General features: G+C 55.3%; 2 protein-coding genes across 3 annotated transcripts in view; one reads left to right on the top strand and one right to left on the bottom strand.

Annotated features, from left to right (window-relative positions):
• The window catches only part of ITGB1BP1 (integrin subunit beta 1 binding protein 1), a 6,200-nt gene extending 494 nt beyond the window's left edge, over positions 1-5,706 (top strand). Inside the window, exons 1-7 of one of the 2 annotated variants that reach the window (XM_015564916.1) lie at positions 121-264; positions 446-546; positions 1,408-1,486; positions 2,740-2,873; positions 4,397-4,489; positions 4,977-5,126; positions 5,487-5,706. In XM_015564916.1, the coding sequence (XP_015420402.1) occupies positions 475-546; positions 1,408-1,486; positions 2,740-2,873; positions 4,397-4,489; positions 4,977-5,126; positions 5,487-5,558 (600 nt within the window). In that variant the 5' untranslated portion in view covers positions 121-264; positions 446-474 and the 3' untranslated portion in view covers positions 5,559-5,706. Of the gene's footprint in view, positions 1-120; positions 265-445; positions 547-1,407; positions 1,487-2,739; positions 2,874-4,396; positions 4,490-4,976; positions 5,127-5,486 lie in introns of those variants that run through there. The other variant, XM_006765166.2, reaches the window with a different exon arrangement.
• A 410-nt stretch (positions 5,707-6,116) lies between these two features.
• Positions 6,117-14,113, bottom strand: part of ASAP2 (ArfGAP with SH3 domain, ankyrin repeat and PH domain 2) — an 87,830-nt gene continuing 79,833 nt past the window's right edge. The window contains exons 26-30 of the mRNA XM_015564939.1: positions 13,661-13,823; positions 10,183-10,232; positions 9,684-9,775; positions 9,016-9,138; positions 6,117-8,408 (exon numbers count right to left, since the gene is read on the bottom strand). Of these exons, the coding sequence (XP_015420425.1) occupies positions 8,334-8,408; positions 9,016-9,138; positions 9,684-9,775; positions 10,183-10,232; positions 13,661-13,823 (503 nt within the window). The 3' untranslated portion in view covers positions 6,117-8,333. The remainder of the gene's footprint in view (positions 8,409-9,015; positions 9,139-9,683; positions 9,776-10,182; positions 10,233-13,660; positions 13,824-14,113) is intronic.

Raw genomic sequence — 14,113 nt, 5'->3', positions numbered from 1 at the left:
TCCGGCCTGGCGGTCCCAGGCTTGGCCCCGCCCACCGGGGTGGTCCTGGGGCCGTGTTTAAAGGGGCTGCACCCCGCCGCCTGGATGGGCACCCGCACAGTCTCCTGGGTCCCGCCCTGCTGTTTGCAGGACGCGCACCGATTCGCAGTGTCTGGAATTGACGAACGGGAAGCGAGGCGCTCAAGTATTTTGAGAATGAAATGGCATTTGTCCGTTGCTTCTGAAAACAGTGCCTGTAGGGACGACACCTGCAGGGATGACAAGGTGTCTGCCCCTTTGGGGTTAGGTTTTTAGAATTTAAAAAGAAACAGTGGAAATAAGGATAGCCCCCACATTGTGAGCGCCAACATTTCCCGGGGAGGGGAAGGGAGAGTGTTTCTGCCTGTTCTGCACGCAGTGGTTTAAAGCTGCCCTTCTTGGTATAACGGGACGTTTGTTTTCCTAGGGGAGCGCCTGGACCACGCTGTAGTGACAATGTTTCGGAAAGGCAAAAAGCGGCACAGTAGTAGCAGCTCCCAGAGTAGCGAGATCAGTACTAAGAGCAAGGTAGGGCGGGGCTGCGGGTTCAGGCTCCGCTGAGGTGCATGGAGGATGCTAACCTGGCAGGCCCGCCCGGGGAGCCTTCGAACTAGGGGTGTTCTAACAGTCACCTTTTTTTTTTTTTTTTTTTTTTTTTGCAGTAGAGACACATTCTGTGCTTGATTTCATTTGGTCTCGGTAGACTTTCTGAAATCCCTAAATCCACTAACCAGGTGCGACAGGACCTGTAAATGATCTTGTAGAAACAAACACCGCTTTTTAAATTTTTTTTAATGTGATAGAAATTGCATGCCATTAAGGGGCTGCCCTCCTTGAATCGTAGGGGTCGTGGTGTGTGCGCGTAGCTATAGTCCGCACTAACGCGTGTGCTGCTTTGTATTTTGCTTGGCAGTGTTGCTGGGTTCCTTTGCAGCTCACAGTGGTGTTCTGGCCTGCCAGCCTGCGTGTGGACTGGTGCAGGCGGGATTTTCCGGAAGCGCTGGGCTGGGGCCCAGGAGCCCTGCGGGATGGGAGGTCTGGGGTATCGACGGGGCGTGACCCTGGGTAAATCAGTGCACCTCTCCGGTCGCTGCTCACTTCTTCAACAGGGAGCGCCCGAAGGCAGGCGTGCTCCGCGGGGCCAGCGGAGATAAGGGGAAGCCAGGTGTAGATTTTCACATACGAGATAAGCATCAGGTGCATGTAAGGAGGCAGAGGCTCTGGCTCTGATTGAGGGCGGCGTGGGGACAGCGCATTTATTCGGGACTGTTGGGGGGGGGTTGTGTATTCATTCAGCTAGGATACATAGTCTGAGTGTTCGGTAGAGAACTTGAGAGAAGACAGTGCCTCTAATTATGATTAAATGCTGGTTTGGTTCTAATTTCTCAGTCTGTGGACTCCAGCCTCGGGGGCCTTTCTCGGTCCAGCACGGTGGCCAGCCTGGACACGGACTCCACCAAAAGCTCAGGTACAGGAAGGGCGGGGTCATGCGTCCTCTGAGGCTCACACCGTTTCACCCGGTGGCACGAGTTCTGGTGTGTTTGGGTTTCTTTCTCTCCTCTGCCATTTTGACAAGAGTTTAGAAACGGCCCAAGATCTGGTGGAATGAGGGTTGGGGGGTGTGTGTGAGGTGGTTAGTGAAAGCCGCTGGCCGGGGCAGGTGCCAAACTGCTCTTAACGGTCCTAGAGCAAAGCATGCGGAGCACATGGTGGTGACTGTTGGGAAGTGTCACAATCGCTTTCTAAGAAATGGGGCGGCAGCGCATGGATTCCATTGTTTATGGGTTTAGGACAAATGCCCTGCTGACGAGAAGGATTAGAGAGCCGTTTGTCCAGAAGACACCAGCTTGTAAGCCCCAGGAGCACATGTGATTAAGTGTAGCATCTCTCAGACACTTGAAGACATGTATGCAGGCACCGCCATGAGCAGCTCTTTAGAAATTAAAAGACAGCTTCTAACTACCAACAGCCAGTATCTACTTGAAAATACACCATGTTCATCTGTCCAAACTCCTCCCACTGTTCCTTTCAGGATCATAGACTTGTCCGTCTGTAAAAGTTGGGAGCGGGGAGAGAATAAACGTAGGATGTAAAATAGAATATACGGTAGAAGCACAAGGTCTGTTGCCTTCCAGATGCCTTTAAAATATTAGAAATGTGGCTGGGCGTCTTTCTTACATGAACATCACCTACAAGTCATCACACAGTATTTATTTCCTTACTGTGGAGCAGCACACACATTTTGGTGATTTGTATTGACTACGTTTTATAGCTCGCACACTTCTTCATCCTTTACCGTCGGTTAAGGGACTTCCTGTCCAGCATTATTCCTTCTGCATTAAAAACAAATTGCCTTTTCTGGTTCAGGTAGAGATAGGTCAGGTTTCCTGAATCAGAAAAGCAAGTTCATCACTAATATGGTAAAGAGGGAGAAGCAGCCGGAAAACAATTGTGTCATTATGCATCAGAAAGGGACTCAGTCATTACCTAGTTGACACCTTTCTTGTTTGTTTGAAATGAAAGGTATTAATTAACTTACTCCTATTTAGATTTTCATATTTAGCAATATTGTAACTGAGGAAGAGGTTAGTGAGATTTTAAGATCTTTCCCATTCTATAAAAAAACTGTATGTCAGGAAATTTATTTTTGTTAGTCTGTTTCTTATTTGGGCAGGGATTGAGGACAGGAAAGTCTTACGCAGAATGTTCGCTCACCTTTAGGACAAAGCAACAACTCAGACGCCTGTGCGGAATTCCGAATAAGATACGTCGGTGCCATTGAGAAACTGAACCTCTCTGAAGGAAAACGTCTGGAAGGGCCACTGGACCTGATAAATTACATAGACGTTGCCCAGGTAAAGACAAAAATGTCCCAGTTTGTAAGATTCTAGAGGGTAAACTCTGGCTTTGGAGAAACACATGGCTTGTCCCCAAGCCTGGCTACCTCACAGTTAGAGTGTGGGTGACAGAGGCACAGGTGTCCTGGACCATGGTCGCCTGGGAACAGCCGTTCCTTCCCACAAACGGGACTTTTCACTTTTTCTGGGGCCGACGCACCTCCTCGTTGCAGTGAGGCACGGAGCCGCGGCGGGTGACATGCCACAGGCTTGTCTGCAAAGCCGCCTGCCCCATCCTGGATCTCCGCCGAACTCGGTTAGCTCCTCGATAATCTTAAGCGGCGACCTAGCGCACCTGCTTATTCCTGCCGTTTCCAGAACTGAGGCCCAGGAGGTGGAAGGGGGAAGTGCGTGTCTGCTCCCTAACGGGGATATCGGGCCAGGGAAGGTTCCCTATCGGGCCACAGTGCCGGTCCTGAGAACCTGTTCTCGAAGCCATGGCCAAGGGGTCATTGTTCATACCCTCAGGAGTCTCGTCGGTGAGGACATCGCCGTTCGAACTTGCCATGTGACAGACAGAGCCTTTGGTAGTCGGGGCTGGCGTGGTTAGTGTCCCAGGTTTAGTCTGGAATACAGTGGTTTCTACAACGCGCAAACTCACATCACTGTCACACGGGGAGATTGCTAACGTTTCCCCCAGACCACACTCGGCTTCTTTTCCTTCCGACAGGGACTGCTCACTCCTCCTGTCACCGGAGAAATGGGCTTGTCCCAGTCACTGGCAGTAGCATTACGGTTATCCCGTCCTCCGATTCCTGGAACTGCCTTAAACTGTGAGAAATGACGGGGGGTGGGGTGGGTTCCCGCAGCACTGTGAGCACCCCAGAACTGAGGCAAGTGGGCATTGCTCCTTTACCACAGTGGCTTCGATGTAGGCAAACGGTCCCCTGAAACACTTACAGTCGGAGCATCTACTGATGCCTACGGGACCTGATGTTAGAGAAGACAAGTGAGGCCACATTCTCATGTAGGAGAGAACCCATCAGTCGGAGAGAGCTCGCACTGCTAATGGATAGGCTGGAGGGCGAGTAACTATCCATCAAGCACTGTTTCCTCACCCAAACCCTGGGGCGTGGGGAGCGCCGGGCAGAGCCAGCCGACCACTGGGTGCACTATCACGTGGCTGCGAAAGATGGTTCCTGCGGTGTGTTCCCTGACCACGTGCTGACATGAGTATGAACTATTTCTTCTAAGTGAGCCACTAACCCTCACCCGGATCGGAGAGGGGTCGGAGGCTGTAATGAGGCTTCATCCCCGCAGGGAGGGAAAAGGCCCTGGAGTGCGTGGGCCTGAATTTTGCTCACATTTGTTGGCTGTAAAAACAAAGGGGGGCGGCCAGGGGGTTTCTCCTCTTTGGAGAGACATTCTGGCTGCGCTGCTGTGTGCGCCGCGTTCTTTAAAGAGCTTGGGGTCTGGGAGCCGGGTCCTAAGGCGGGTTTATGGTCACGGTTTTGAGTGTGCGCCCGTCCTTTTTCCTGCAGCAAGATGGGAAGCTGCCTTTCGTTCCCCTGGAGGAAGAAGTGATTATGGGCGTTTCCAAGTACGGCATCAAAGTATCCACACCCGATCAGTATGTAAGTGATCAGGAAGGGGGTGTGTGTGTGTGTGTGTGGGGGGCGTGGTCAGGGCCACTGGCCGCTGGCCTGCTCCTGTCTGCAGAGCCGGGGGTTGGGCACGTGCCTGGCCTCCGGTCTGAAAAGCCGCCGGCTTCTTAGGGTGGGTGGAGGGAGCTTCCCTTTGGCGCTCCTGTGTGGTGGGGCCCAGGCCAGCACCTCCGCTGCCCACAGGCCTGTTAACTTGGAACCCCACCCCCTGCCAGTTCAGGAGGGCCGCCAGCTGGGGGCTGGGCGGGGAGGACTGAGTGGTGAACTTGGGTCGCCTGACTCCTGTCTTTCTGGTGTCCAAGGAGCCAGGGGTAACCCCGGGGCTGAGCAACTGGGACGCCCTTTGGGCGGAAAACCTGATCTTGTGTTTCCAAGCCTCACAGAAAACTTGTGCAGGGGAAAGGGCGTCCTTAGGGATGGAGATGCCCACGCCATCACGGTCTCTCTCCCCCCGCAGGACGTGCTGCACAGGCACGCCCTCTACCTGATCATCAGGATGGTGTGCTACGACGACGGCCTGGGGGCGGGGAAAAGCCTGCTGGCGCTGAAGACCACCGATGCCAGCAGCGAGGAGGTCAGCCTGTGGGTGTACCAGTGCAGCAGCCTGGTGAGGCTCCGTCTCCGTGGTTCTCACTCACCAGAGTCGAAAAACCAGAGGCTGCGGGATGCTCTCCCCGTGTCTGACCCCGGCACACGTGCACACGTGGCCGTCAGCCCCGTCCGGGCCTCCTGCGGGGGACCGTGTGCGGGTCAGAGGTTCAGGGTGCACACACAGCAGATGGGGGAGGGGGTCCTCTGGGGCAGGGGCCCTCCTTTTCCTGGCGTGTCCTTCCGGGCTGGCAGTGGTCCAAGTCGGCCATGTCACGCGTGGGGTGGGAAGCGTAAGGGGCAGGTTCACGCCTGTGCTGGTCAGGTGAAGTTCAGGGGCAGATTGTGAACTTCCTTCCTGTGCTTTCGCTCAACGTAGGAGCAAGCACAGGCCATCTGCAAGGTCCTGTCGGCCGCTTTCGACTCCGTGCTGACGGCCGAGAAGGCGTGAGTCTGCCGGGCGGATCGGCGTCGCGGGAGGAAGATGGGCTGTTTTCCGACTGGCTTTCAGTCTGCAGCGCTGACCTAGCACGGAAGTAGGAAGTGACCCCTTGTTCTAGATGTTCTGTTTTTCTATTAAAATGTCTTATTAACAGTGAGTTAACTCAGCGAAGTTACAATTGGGACTAAGAAAGAAACCTCATTTGTTGCTTTTAAACACAAATGAGCGTAACCCCTCCCTTAAGGGTCCGGGAGGTGCGCTCAGTGAGCAATAAAGGTCGAGAACCTGCAGAGGGAGCCCAAGCCGCTGCTCCGGCCTCCCCAGGGCCTGGTCTTTCTGGCTCAGCGCTCTGGCCTGGGGACGCGCCGCTGCCCCCGGACACAAGAGGTAAAACGTTAAAAGTCTGTCATCAGGATGACATGCCAGTCAGCTTCCACCTTCACCTGAGTGGACAGAACCGCACGTGTCAAAATAGCGACTAAAGACGCTCACGTACAGCAGCTGGTTAGTGAAGGGCTGTTTCCCACACACAGAGCTTGAAGGGTTTAAAACAAAACCAAGCCCATGTCCATTTAAAAGTATTTTATTTTTTCTAGTCAAATGACTAGTCACCAAGAAGAGTAGACTTATTAACATGCTCTAGGTATAAATCACTGCATCGAGGACAATGAAAATAAGGATTTAGGTTATACAATATGTACAGTTGCGCTGCAACTAGACCAAAGGAATCGAGTGGATGAATTGAGTATCATACATCTCCGAGCATTTCCAGCTGCATGTGGCAGTGCCCACCCTCAGCAGAGCACATGGGGTCTGCCCGTTTCCCAGTCCTCATGCCTGCAGTCAGACCTGACCAGGGGCACACACAATGCCAGGATCCCATAACGAAGTTCATGAAACATAAACCTGGAAATAAATAGATATCTACAACACTTTCCTTTCTCTCACTTTTTAAATTTATTTGCAGAGAGCAAATAAGTGGGAAAGGCTATCAGCAGGGAAGTTGATGATTTCTCCTCTGACAAGAGTCATATCCATTATGCACAATAGCACCGCCGAACTGTAGCCTGGGAAGTATTTCCTGGATGTCTGTCCCAGTGAGCCTGGGACATTAGATTGGGAGTGGTATTCGAATGTTGATAGGATCAACTTTAATTCTCACATAGTGGCACCGAGGAGTCAAAGGCGGATTGTAAGAGGCAGATGTGGGGGGACTGTGTTAAAGTAAGTGCGTGGTGCAAAAACACATCCGTTCACTTCCGTAAATCTGCGAGAAAGTTAACTAAATGGAGGGTTCAAACAACAGAAGCTAACAATCAGTGAAAAGAGATGTAGTGCTTTAAAAATAAGACTAATTACACAGCTAACACACTTTACCTGGAACTGTGACAGGCAAAGGGCAACGGGCATACAACATCATAAAACATTCCAGTTCTGTCTTCCTTTAGAATAGCAATGAAAAACAACACAATCACAAACAAAAGCAAACATCCTACACTTAGAAGAAGGACCCGCGTGACACGGGCTGCTCCGCTCCAAGGCGCCGCCGCCTCGCTCTCCTCCCCGAGCCTGCACCGCGGCTCAGGCCTGGGCTGGTGGTAAAAAGCCAGGTGGGCACTTCTGCCTGTTTCTCCTCACAGAGCCGGCGTTTCCCACATCCTCCCGTGAACACGCTCTATGACTAGGTAGAGGTATGACAGTCGAGTTCATCAAACTAATGAATTGATTTGATCACATACAACCTAACCCCCTAGCCCCAGTAGCTTACGTGTAAGAAAGATATGACGCTTAGAGTAAAACTGGGACGTCCGGGTGTTTCATTCCCGGGGCCTACGGGTTTCTGATATGCGCTTGGCTACCGACGAAGGAAGATTAAATGTCAAGACAGTGTAACCACCAACCTATTGGTGTGGGATATAAATACCAGACACTAGACTGGGGCGCTCTCGGGCGAGAAGAGAAGGCGGGCACACTCAGTGGGAAACGAGCGGGTGGGTGGCAACAGCGGGCTGCCTGTGCGACAGAGGGAGCTCAGGAAGGCAGTTTCCAAACACCTAGAGCATCCAAGCGAGTGGGGAGAACCCCTTTGCAATCCATCGTCGTCAGTTTTTAACCGAACTCAGGAAACGCAGTGTCCCCCGCCCACCCCCCCGCCCGGAACTGAATGAACTGTTATGTCGTGCGCCACGATCAGCTATTGGCAGTTCTGTTAGGGAGGATGGACTGTTCACAACAGGTGACACACACATGCAGAACACAAGGAGTGCCGCCCCTCACACATCAGGGTTGGAGTGTACAATGCTAGTGTCCATTTCCAAGTGGCTTTAACTGAACACTGGGTGGCTTTCAAGGGAAATCTTAAGAAGGCATTTGTCAAAGGTCTCTAAAGGGGAACCGATAGCACGTAGCCTCCTCAACAACAAATAGCTGGCGAGCACCGACGTCATCGGGCCAAGGAGAGCAGGCAGAATTTCCGGTCCTCGAACCGGGTTCCGCTCATTCTGTCGATTTGGGATCTTGACTGTGTACTTAAAATAGCTTTTTAGCTCACCTTTTAGGCAATTCAGTTTTTCCTAATAAAAGTAGAGCCGTGTTTCATGAAAATCACAAATTATAAAAAACGATCCATTTGTAGATAGAAATTGCCTGTGAGTTTTAAAAACAGAACGGTGAGTGGCATTTGAGCAAGTGGGCCTACAGTTCCTGAAACTGGTTTCTGGCAAGAGTGTGGGTACCAATAACGAACAGGAACGTCACTGCTAAGGGTGCTTGTTCAGCAGCGATTCAGTCCACAATAAAGTGCACAAAAGACACGGGAAAGGCTCCTTTGCGGCTGGGGTCTCCATCGAGGTGGCCGATCTGAAAGAATAAACGTTTGGGTGGTTATAAAACTCCCAGCTGCTGGGAACTCGAAAGGGCACTGCACCATCTGGAGAAGAAAATATTGTTCAGAAGAATCTCTGCTGAGAAGGAATCACTTGGGTAAGACGCCTAAACTGCTTTCCCTCACAGAGCCTGGCCTACTTTCCGCAAGGCTCTCCCTCAGAGGGCTCTGTCTGCGGAGCCCTCACCACCGTGTCCTGGCGATCTTGGGGGCGACAGACAGGCTTGCCATTTTTTCCCCCTTTAATGGATGAAGAAATTGAGTGTCAGGAGTATGTGAACTGGCCCTGTTTGAACGTAGCCATGCATTCACGAAGACCAATAAATCCGTTCCTTCTTGCTTTGGGTAAATTACTTAAGTTACACATCACGTCTGACCTCAACGATGTGAATTATGCAGGTAAATAAGAGTCGAAAAGAAAATAAAAATGTTTTCTGGGGTGGGGCTGAGATCATGGTGCACTTGCTGTCTTTACACCTTTCTGCATTTCCCCAGCGGCCCGCAGGCCTGAGGACACTCGGGCACGGAGGGCCTCACGTGGCAGACCTCGGCCAGGTGGGCAGGGATTCAGCCCCGACTCACCCACCACTCTTGGTCCTCTTCCCCGTCCACAATGATCACGTCCCCCTCGGAGAACGTCAGCTCATCTGGGTTGTCGGCCACGCAGTTGTAGAGGGCTTTCACCCGCTTGGGCTTCAGCTTGGCCTGGGTGCAGAAGGGAGGGGTCAGAGGTCAGTGAGAGGCGGCACCAGCTCCTGGGAAGAGACCTGGGAGGCACAGGTCTGTCAGGATGGGGCGGCCCAGCCCGCCCGGTGCGGGTCAACGGTAGAGCATCGACCCATGAACCAGGAGGTCATAGCTCGATTCCCGGTCGGGGCATGTGCCCGGGATGCAGGAGACAGCCCATCAATGATTCTCTCTCATCATTGATGTTTCTGTCCCTCCCTCTCTCTCTGAAATCAATAAAAACATTTTTAAAAAGATGGGGCGGCTCAGGGGAGCTCAGGGGCCAGGACACTTGGAGAGCCGGGAGCGTGGCAGCCGGGGCTGATGTGCGTGGGGTGTCCTGGGGCGTCAGGAGAGGGCTGAGTCCCCCGGCCTGCGAGCTCTGGGTTGCGTCCTGACCAGATCCAAAGACCGGGTACCCAGGGAGAAGCCACCCACCCCCCAGCCAGGGAAGACCTGCTTCCTCCGAGCCCTCGAGGCACAGCCCGCACCCCTCTGGCCAGGCAGGAGGGCTGGCCGCTTACCGCCTGTGACTTCCTGGGCATGGGCGCGGGGGGCTGCAGGGCCGGGGTGTTGGACAGAGAACCCAGAGCTTCTGTTCCGGAGACGTCCGCTGCTGGAGGACAGAACGCGTCAGCTCGCAGTGTGCTCCCGCCCAACCACGGACAGACACACTGAGAGAGCCGGTGCCGGGCCTGAAGGCGGGGTTCCCGAAACGTTCTCATCTGTTGGGGGAAAAGTCCCCCAGGCCAACCAGCCTGTGACCTCCATGCACCCTCGGTAGGTGTGCGGGTGTCACAGTGGATGGGCGCCTCCTGCAGACGAGCTGGTCCCGCCGGGGGCTCCTGGCCCTCCCACCCCCCGCAGCCACAGGACCCAGGACGGGGAGCATCAGAGGCTCCATGGGGGGCAGGGGGGCAGCTGGTGGGGCAGCCGGGCCCTCACACGGCTGCCACCCCGGACCCTGCCCCCACCCCCACTCACCAAGCGGAAGGAAAGCCCAGCCCCAAATGAGAGCATTACCAGGGCCTCGCGGCTGGCCTTTGCTGATCAGTGGGGTCGACTTGTCAGTCCTACAAAGAAGGGAAACAGATGGGCTGACACCTGAGGCCTGGGGCACGCACCTCCCCCCACCCCCGCATCGGCACCGTCTGCGCTCCACGTGCAATGGGTGGGCTGATCCAATAAATTGTCTTTTAACTACAGCTGGCGTGGCTCAGTGGTTGAGCGTTGACCTATGAACCAGGAGGTCACAGTTTGATTCCCAGTCAGGGCCCATCAGCGCCCAAGGCCACAGGTAGGGGAACGGTTCTCAGGCCGCAGACACGAGTCTGTTCTGGATAAACTGTCTCTCTGGGCTGGCACTTTCATCTGAAAAGGTGGCCCCCAGTGCTGCCAACCCTCAGAATAAGGTCGCGTGACAGCGTCTGGGCTGAGCCGGGAGAGGAGCGCCATCAGGCTCCCTGTGAGCCTCGCTGCGCCCATCCGGCCGGGCACACGGCGGGGCTGGGACCCACAGGCAGGGGCTGCGGGAACAGGGACTGGGTCTGGCCCGCGGGCAGAGTTCTGCTCTGAGAGAACAAAAGGGAGAGGCCGACGTATCCCCAGGATCAAGGTCCGGGCTGTGGGGGGCTTCCTCCACCAGGAGCCTCCCGCAGTGGTCCCTTTAGGACAGTGGTCGGCAAACTCACTAGTCAACAGAGCCAAATATCACCAGTACAATGGTTGACATTTCTTTTGAGAGCCTAATTTTTTAAACTTAAACTATCTAGGTAGGTACATTGTTATTAATTAGGGTCCTCCTAAGGCTTAGGAAGAGCCACACTCAAGGGGCCACAGAGCCGCGTGTGGCTCGCGAGCCGCAGTTTGCCGACCACGGCTTTAGGGGCAGAGCCCATGGGGCAACGGGCGCAATGCCCTCCGCCCGCCCAGATGCCCTGGAGGTCCTCGGGCATCACCCGCTTTGCACCCTCCCCGACGAGAGAGGGTTCCACGGAACAGGTGAAACAGAGGAGACGCCCCGCACACAGGCGGAGTCCTCCTGAGGCCAGGGCAGCAGCAGAGGCCTCGTGCGGGAGGAGAGAGCCGCAGCCCGCCCTGACCCTGACCCTGACCCTGACCCTGAGCACGTGGCTTGGTCTCTTAAAGAGCAGCAGCTGGGGAAGAGCAAACCTGAGGGTGTTACCCGGGAAGAGAGAAGAAAGCGGAGACGCCCAGGCCCGCACACAGGACGCAGAAGCCAGCCGGCGGCCTCTCGGGGGTCTGTGAGCACGTCCTCCCGCCGGGACACACCCGGTCCCCGGCCAGGCCTCCTGCCTGTTTCTAAGAACAGGAAGGCAAGGCCCCGCGGTTCTCTCCAGAAAGAGCCGGCGAAGAGCCCGGCACTGAAAGGCCCCGAGAGCGTTCTGGTGAATACATTTACTTCCACTTTCTCCCACGGAACAGAATTAAAAAAAAAAAATTAAACCAAAACTAACAAAGAGAAAGGAAGGGAACAGTCCTGGAAGCTGAGAGCGGAGGGAGGAGCACCAGCAGCCTCGCTCCGAGGAAGGAGAAGGTCTGCAGTCAGGGAACGTCGGCTCGGCCGTGTGTGCTTGAGCCCCAGGCCTCGGGAGAGGGGGGATGGGACCACGAACGCGAGAGGGGCCCATGCCCGCTCCAGGAAACTAGAAGGGCGCGGACAGAGCTGCACTTCCAGCCCCGGCCTCCAGGTGGGGCCACAGGACCAGCGCTGGTCAAAGGAGCTTGTGCATCACCCCAGCCAAGGAGGTTAGCACACCTGCCTATCTCTTGCCCTCAGAAGTAACCTGGGCCCCGGGGATGAAGATGGTGCAGGCAGAGGTGAGCCGGGCCTGGTCTCCGCCCCCCCCCGCCCCCCCGGCACTGCTGTACACGCAAGAACGTGGACCCAACGTTGTCTGGGCAAGAAGTGAACTCTCACATGTTCAACCGCCGAGAGGCAGGGGCGGGTGCTAGAGCAGCTGGCGGACCCACAGGGAGGGAGGAAAGGCCGGGGGCCTGACATCTGAAGATACAAATCATTTGAAAGCTGAGAACAGAGCCTGGCCGGGGGGCTCAGTGGCTGGAGCACTGTCCCCATAGGCCAGTGATGGCGAACCTTCTGAGCTCGGCGTGTCAGCATTTTGAAAAACCCTAACTTAACTCTGGTGCCGTGTCACATATAGAAATTTTTTGATATTTGCAACCACAGTAAAACAAAGACTTATATTTTTGATATTTATTTTATATATTTAAATGCCATTTAACAAAGAAAAATCAACCAAAAATATGAGTTCGCGTGTCACCTGACACGCGTGTCATAGGTTCGCATCACTGCCATAGACCAAGGTTGCAGGTTAAATCTTTGGTCAGGGCACATACAGGAAGCAACCAATAAATGCATAAATAAGTGAAACAACAAACCAATGTTCCTCTCTGTCTCCAAAATCAATACATTAGAACTGAGAACAGAAAAAACAGAAGGCATTAAACATAACCAGTGAAGTTTCTCAGAACTAAAGGGTATTGTGTGTGTGCCACACCCACCTGGTGGCACGCATGCCAACAGACACACCCTAGGGTGCAGGGTGAGCGGGGAAGGTGTCCTCCTGGCGGGGGACAGGCACAGGGGACACCCTGGCGGGGGAGTGGGAGTCCCGCAGGGTCCGGACGCCTGCACATGGGGCCCCGATCTCAGCAGGAGGAGGCGGCACTAATACTGATCAAGGAAGTGGACACGCCAGCCAGACCTCTCGTTACAGAGAGAGGGAATACCGAGTCCAGAGAGGGAGGACATGAGAGTGAACCCTGGGGTACTGTTAGAGCACTGCCCCCCAGTTCTTCATGGGGAGCTGGATTCTGATCACCCGACTCCCGACTGAGCCCGACTCTGCCACTGCGTGACCAGCAACACCCAGCAGAAGGGAGGCCCTGCCGTTCCCAGGGCCAGGCCTATCCCTTGGGACTCGTGCTCGGGCCCGGCCACCATGATGTGAGGAAGCCCTCGCCACACTGGGAGGCCGCGTACATGCGTGTAAGTATTCCAGCCCTCAGCCCCAGCCGGGTCCCTACTGTCAGCCCGCCCCACGACCAGCGGAGCGGAGCGCAGAGGCCTCCCACATAATCCCGCCGGTGAGTTCCTCTCTGTAACCTTGCGCCTGAGCACAAACAACCCAGAGGCCGTGTGTCGTGAGGGTCTGATTCCCCAAACCCCACCATCTGTCCTGCAGAGAAACCTACATTCGTCATGAGGACGGAAGACAGACATCCGTGTGAAGTTCTTACAGTTTAAAAACCCTGGGTAAATCATGTTCAAGACGCTGAAACCCGGTGGGACCGGCCCGCGTCACGTCACCTCCCAGGTCACAGCAGTGGACACACGGGGTTTCACGCCTGCACGGAAATCTCCGCAGAAAAGCGCTGCGGCCACTCGGAGGCCCTCGGAATGCAAGAAGCGAGGCCGGGCCAGATGGCCAGCCCGGGGGATGGGAAGGGAGCGTACCCCGGAGCAGGCCTCCTCTGCGGGAGGCGGCTGGGCGGCTGCGGCTGCGGCAGGGTCGGGGCTGTGGTCTTGCCCGGCGGGGTCAGCTTGCTTTGCTGGCTCAGGGCTTCCAGGGCACCGGGCATCTTTGCTGCGGGAGCAGGTGGCGTGGGAGCCAGGGGGTCTGCGGAGAGAGGAGGGGACGGGGAGACAGAGGGTCACGTCCAGGTGGCACGCCCGGCCTTCCCGCGGGCCTCTCCCATCAGCGCTGCGTCGCTATTTCGCAAAGAAAAGCCCGTGTTCACTGCAGAGTCTCCATTCACAGTATCGCGGGGAGTCCTCCCAAGCCTCGACTTAGGGTTCAAACGTCCCTACGAGCCCGGGAGTGTTTCTCCGAGGGAATTCCCGGGGAGAAGCCGGGATCCAGGATGTGGTGTGTGACCTGGGGGGATGGCGGCCGCGGAGGCTGAGGCT

This window comes from Myotis davidii, unplaced genomic scaffold, assembly GCF_000327345.1.
Source record: "Myotis davidii unplaced genomic scaffold, ASM32734v1 scaffold61, whole genome shotgun sequence".
NCBI lineage: Eukaryota > Metazoa > Chordata > Mammalia > Chiroptera > Vespertilionidae > Myotis > Myotis davidii.
This window is presented reverse-complemented; position numbering and strand designations above follow the sequence as displayed.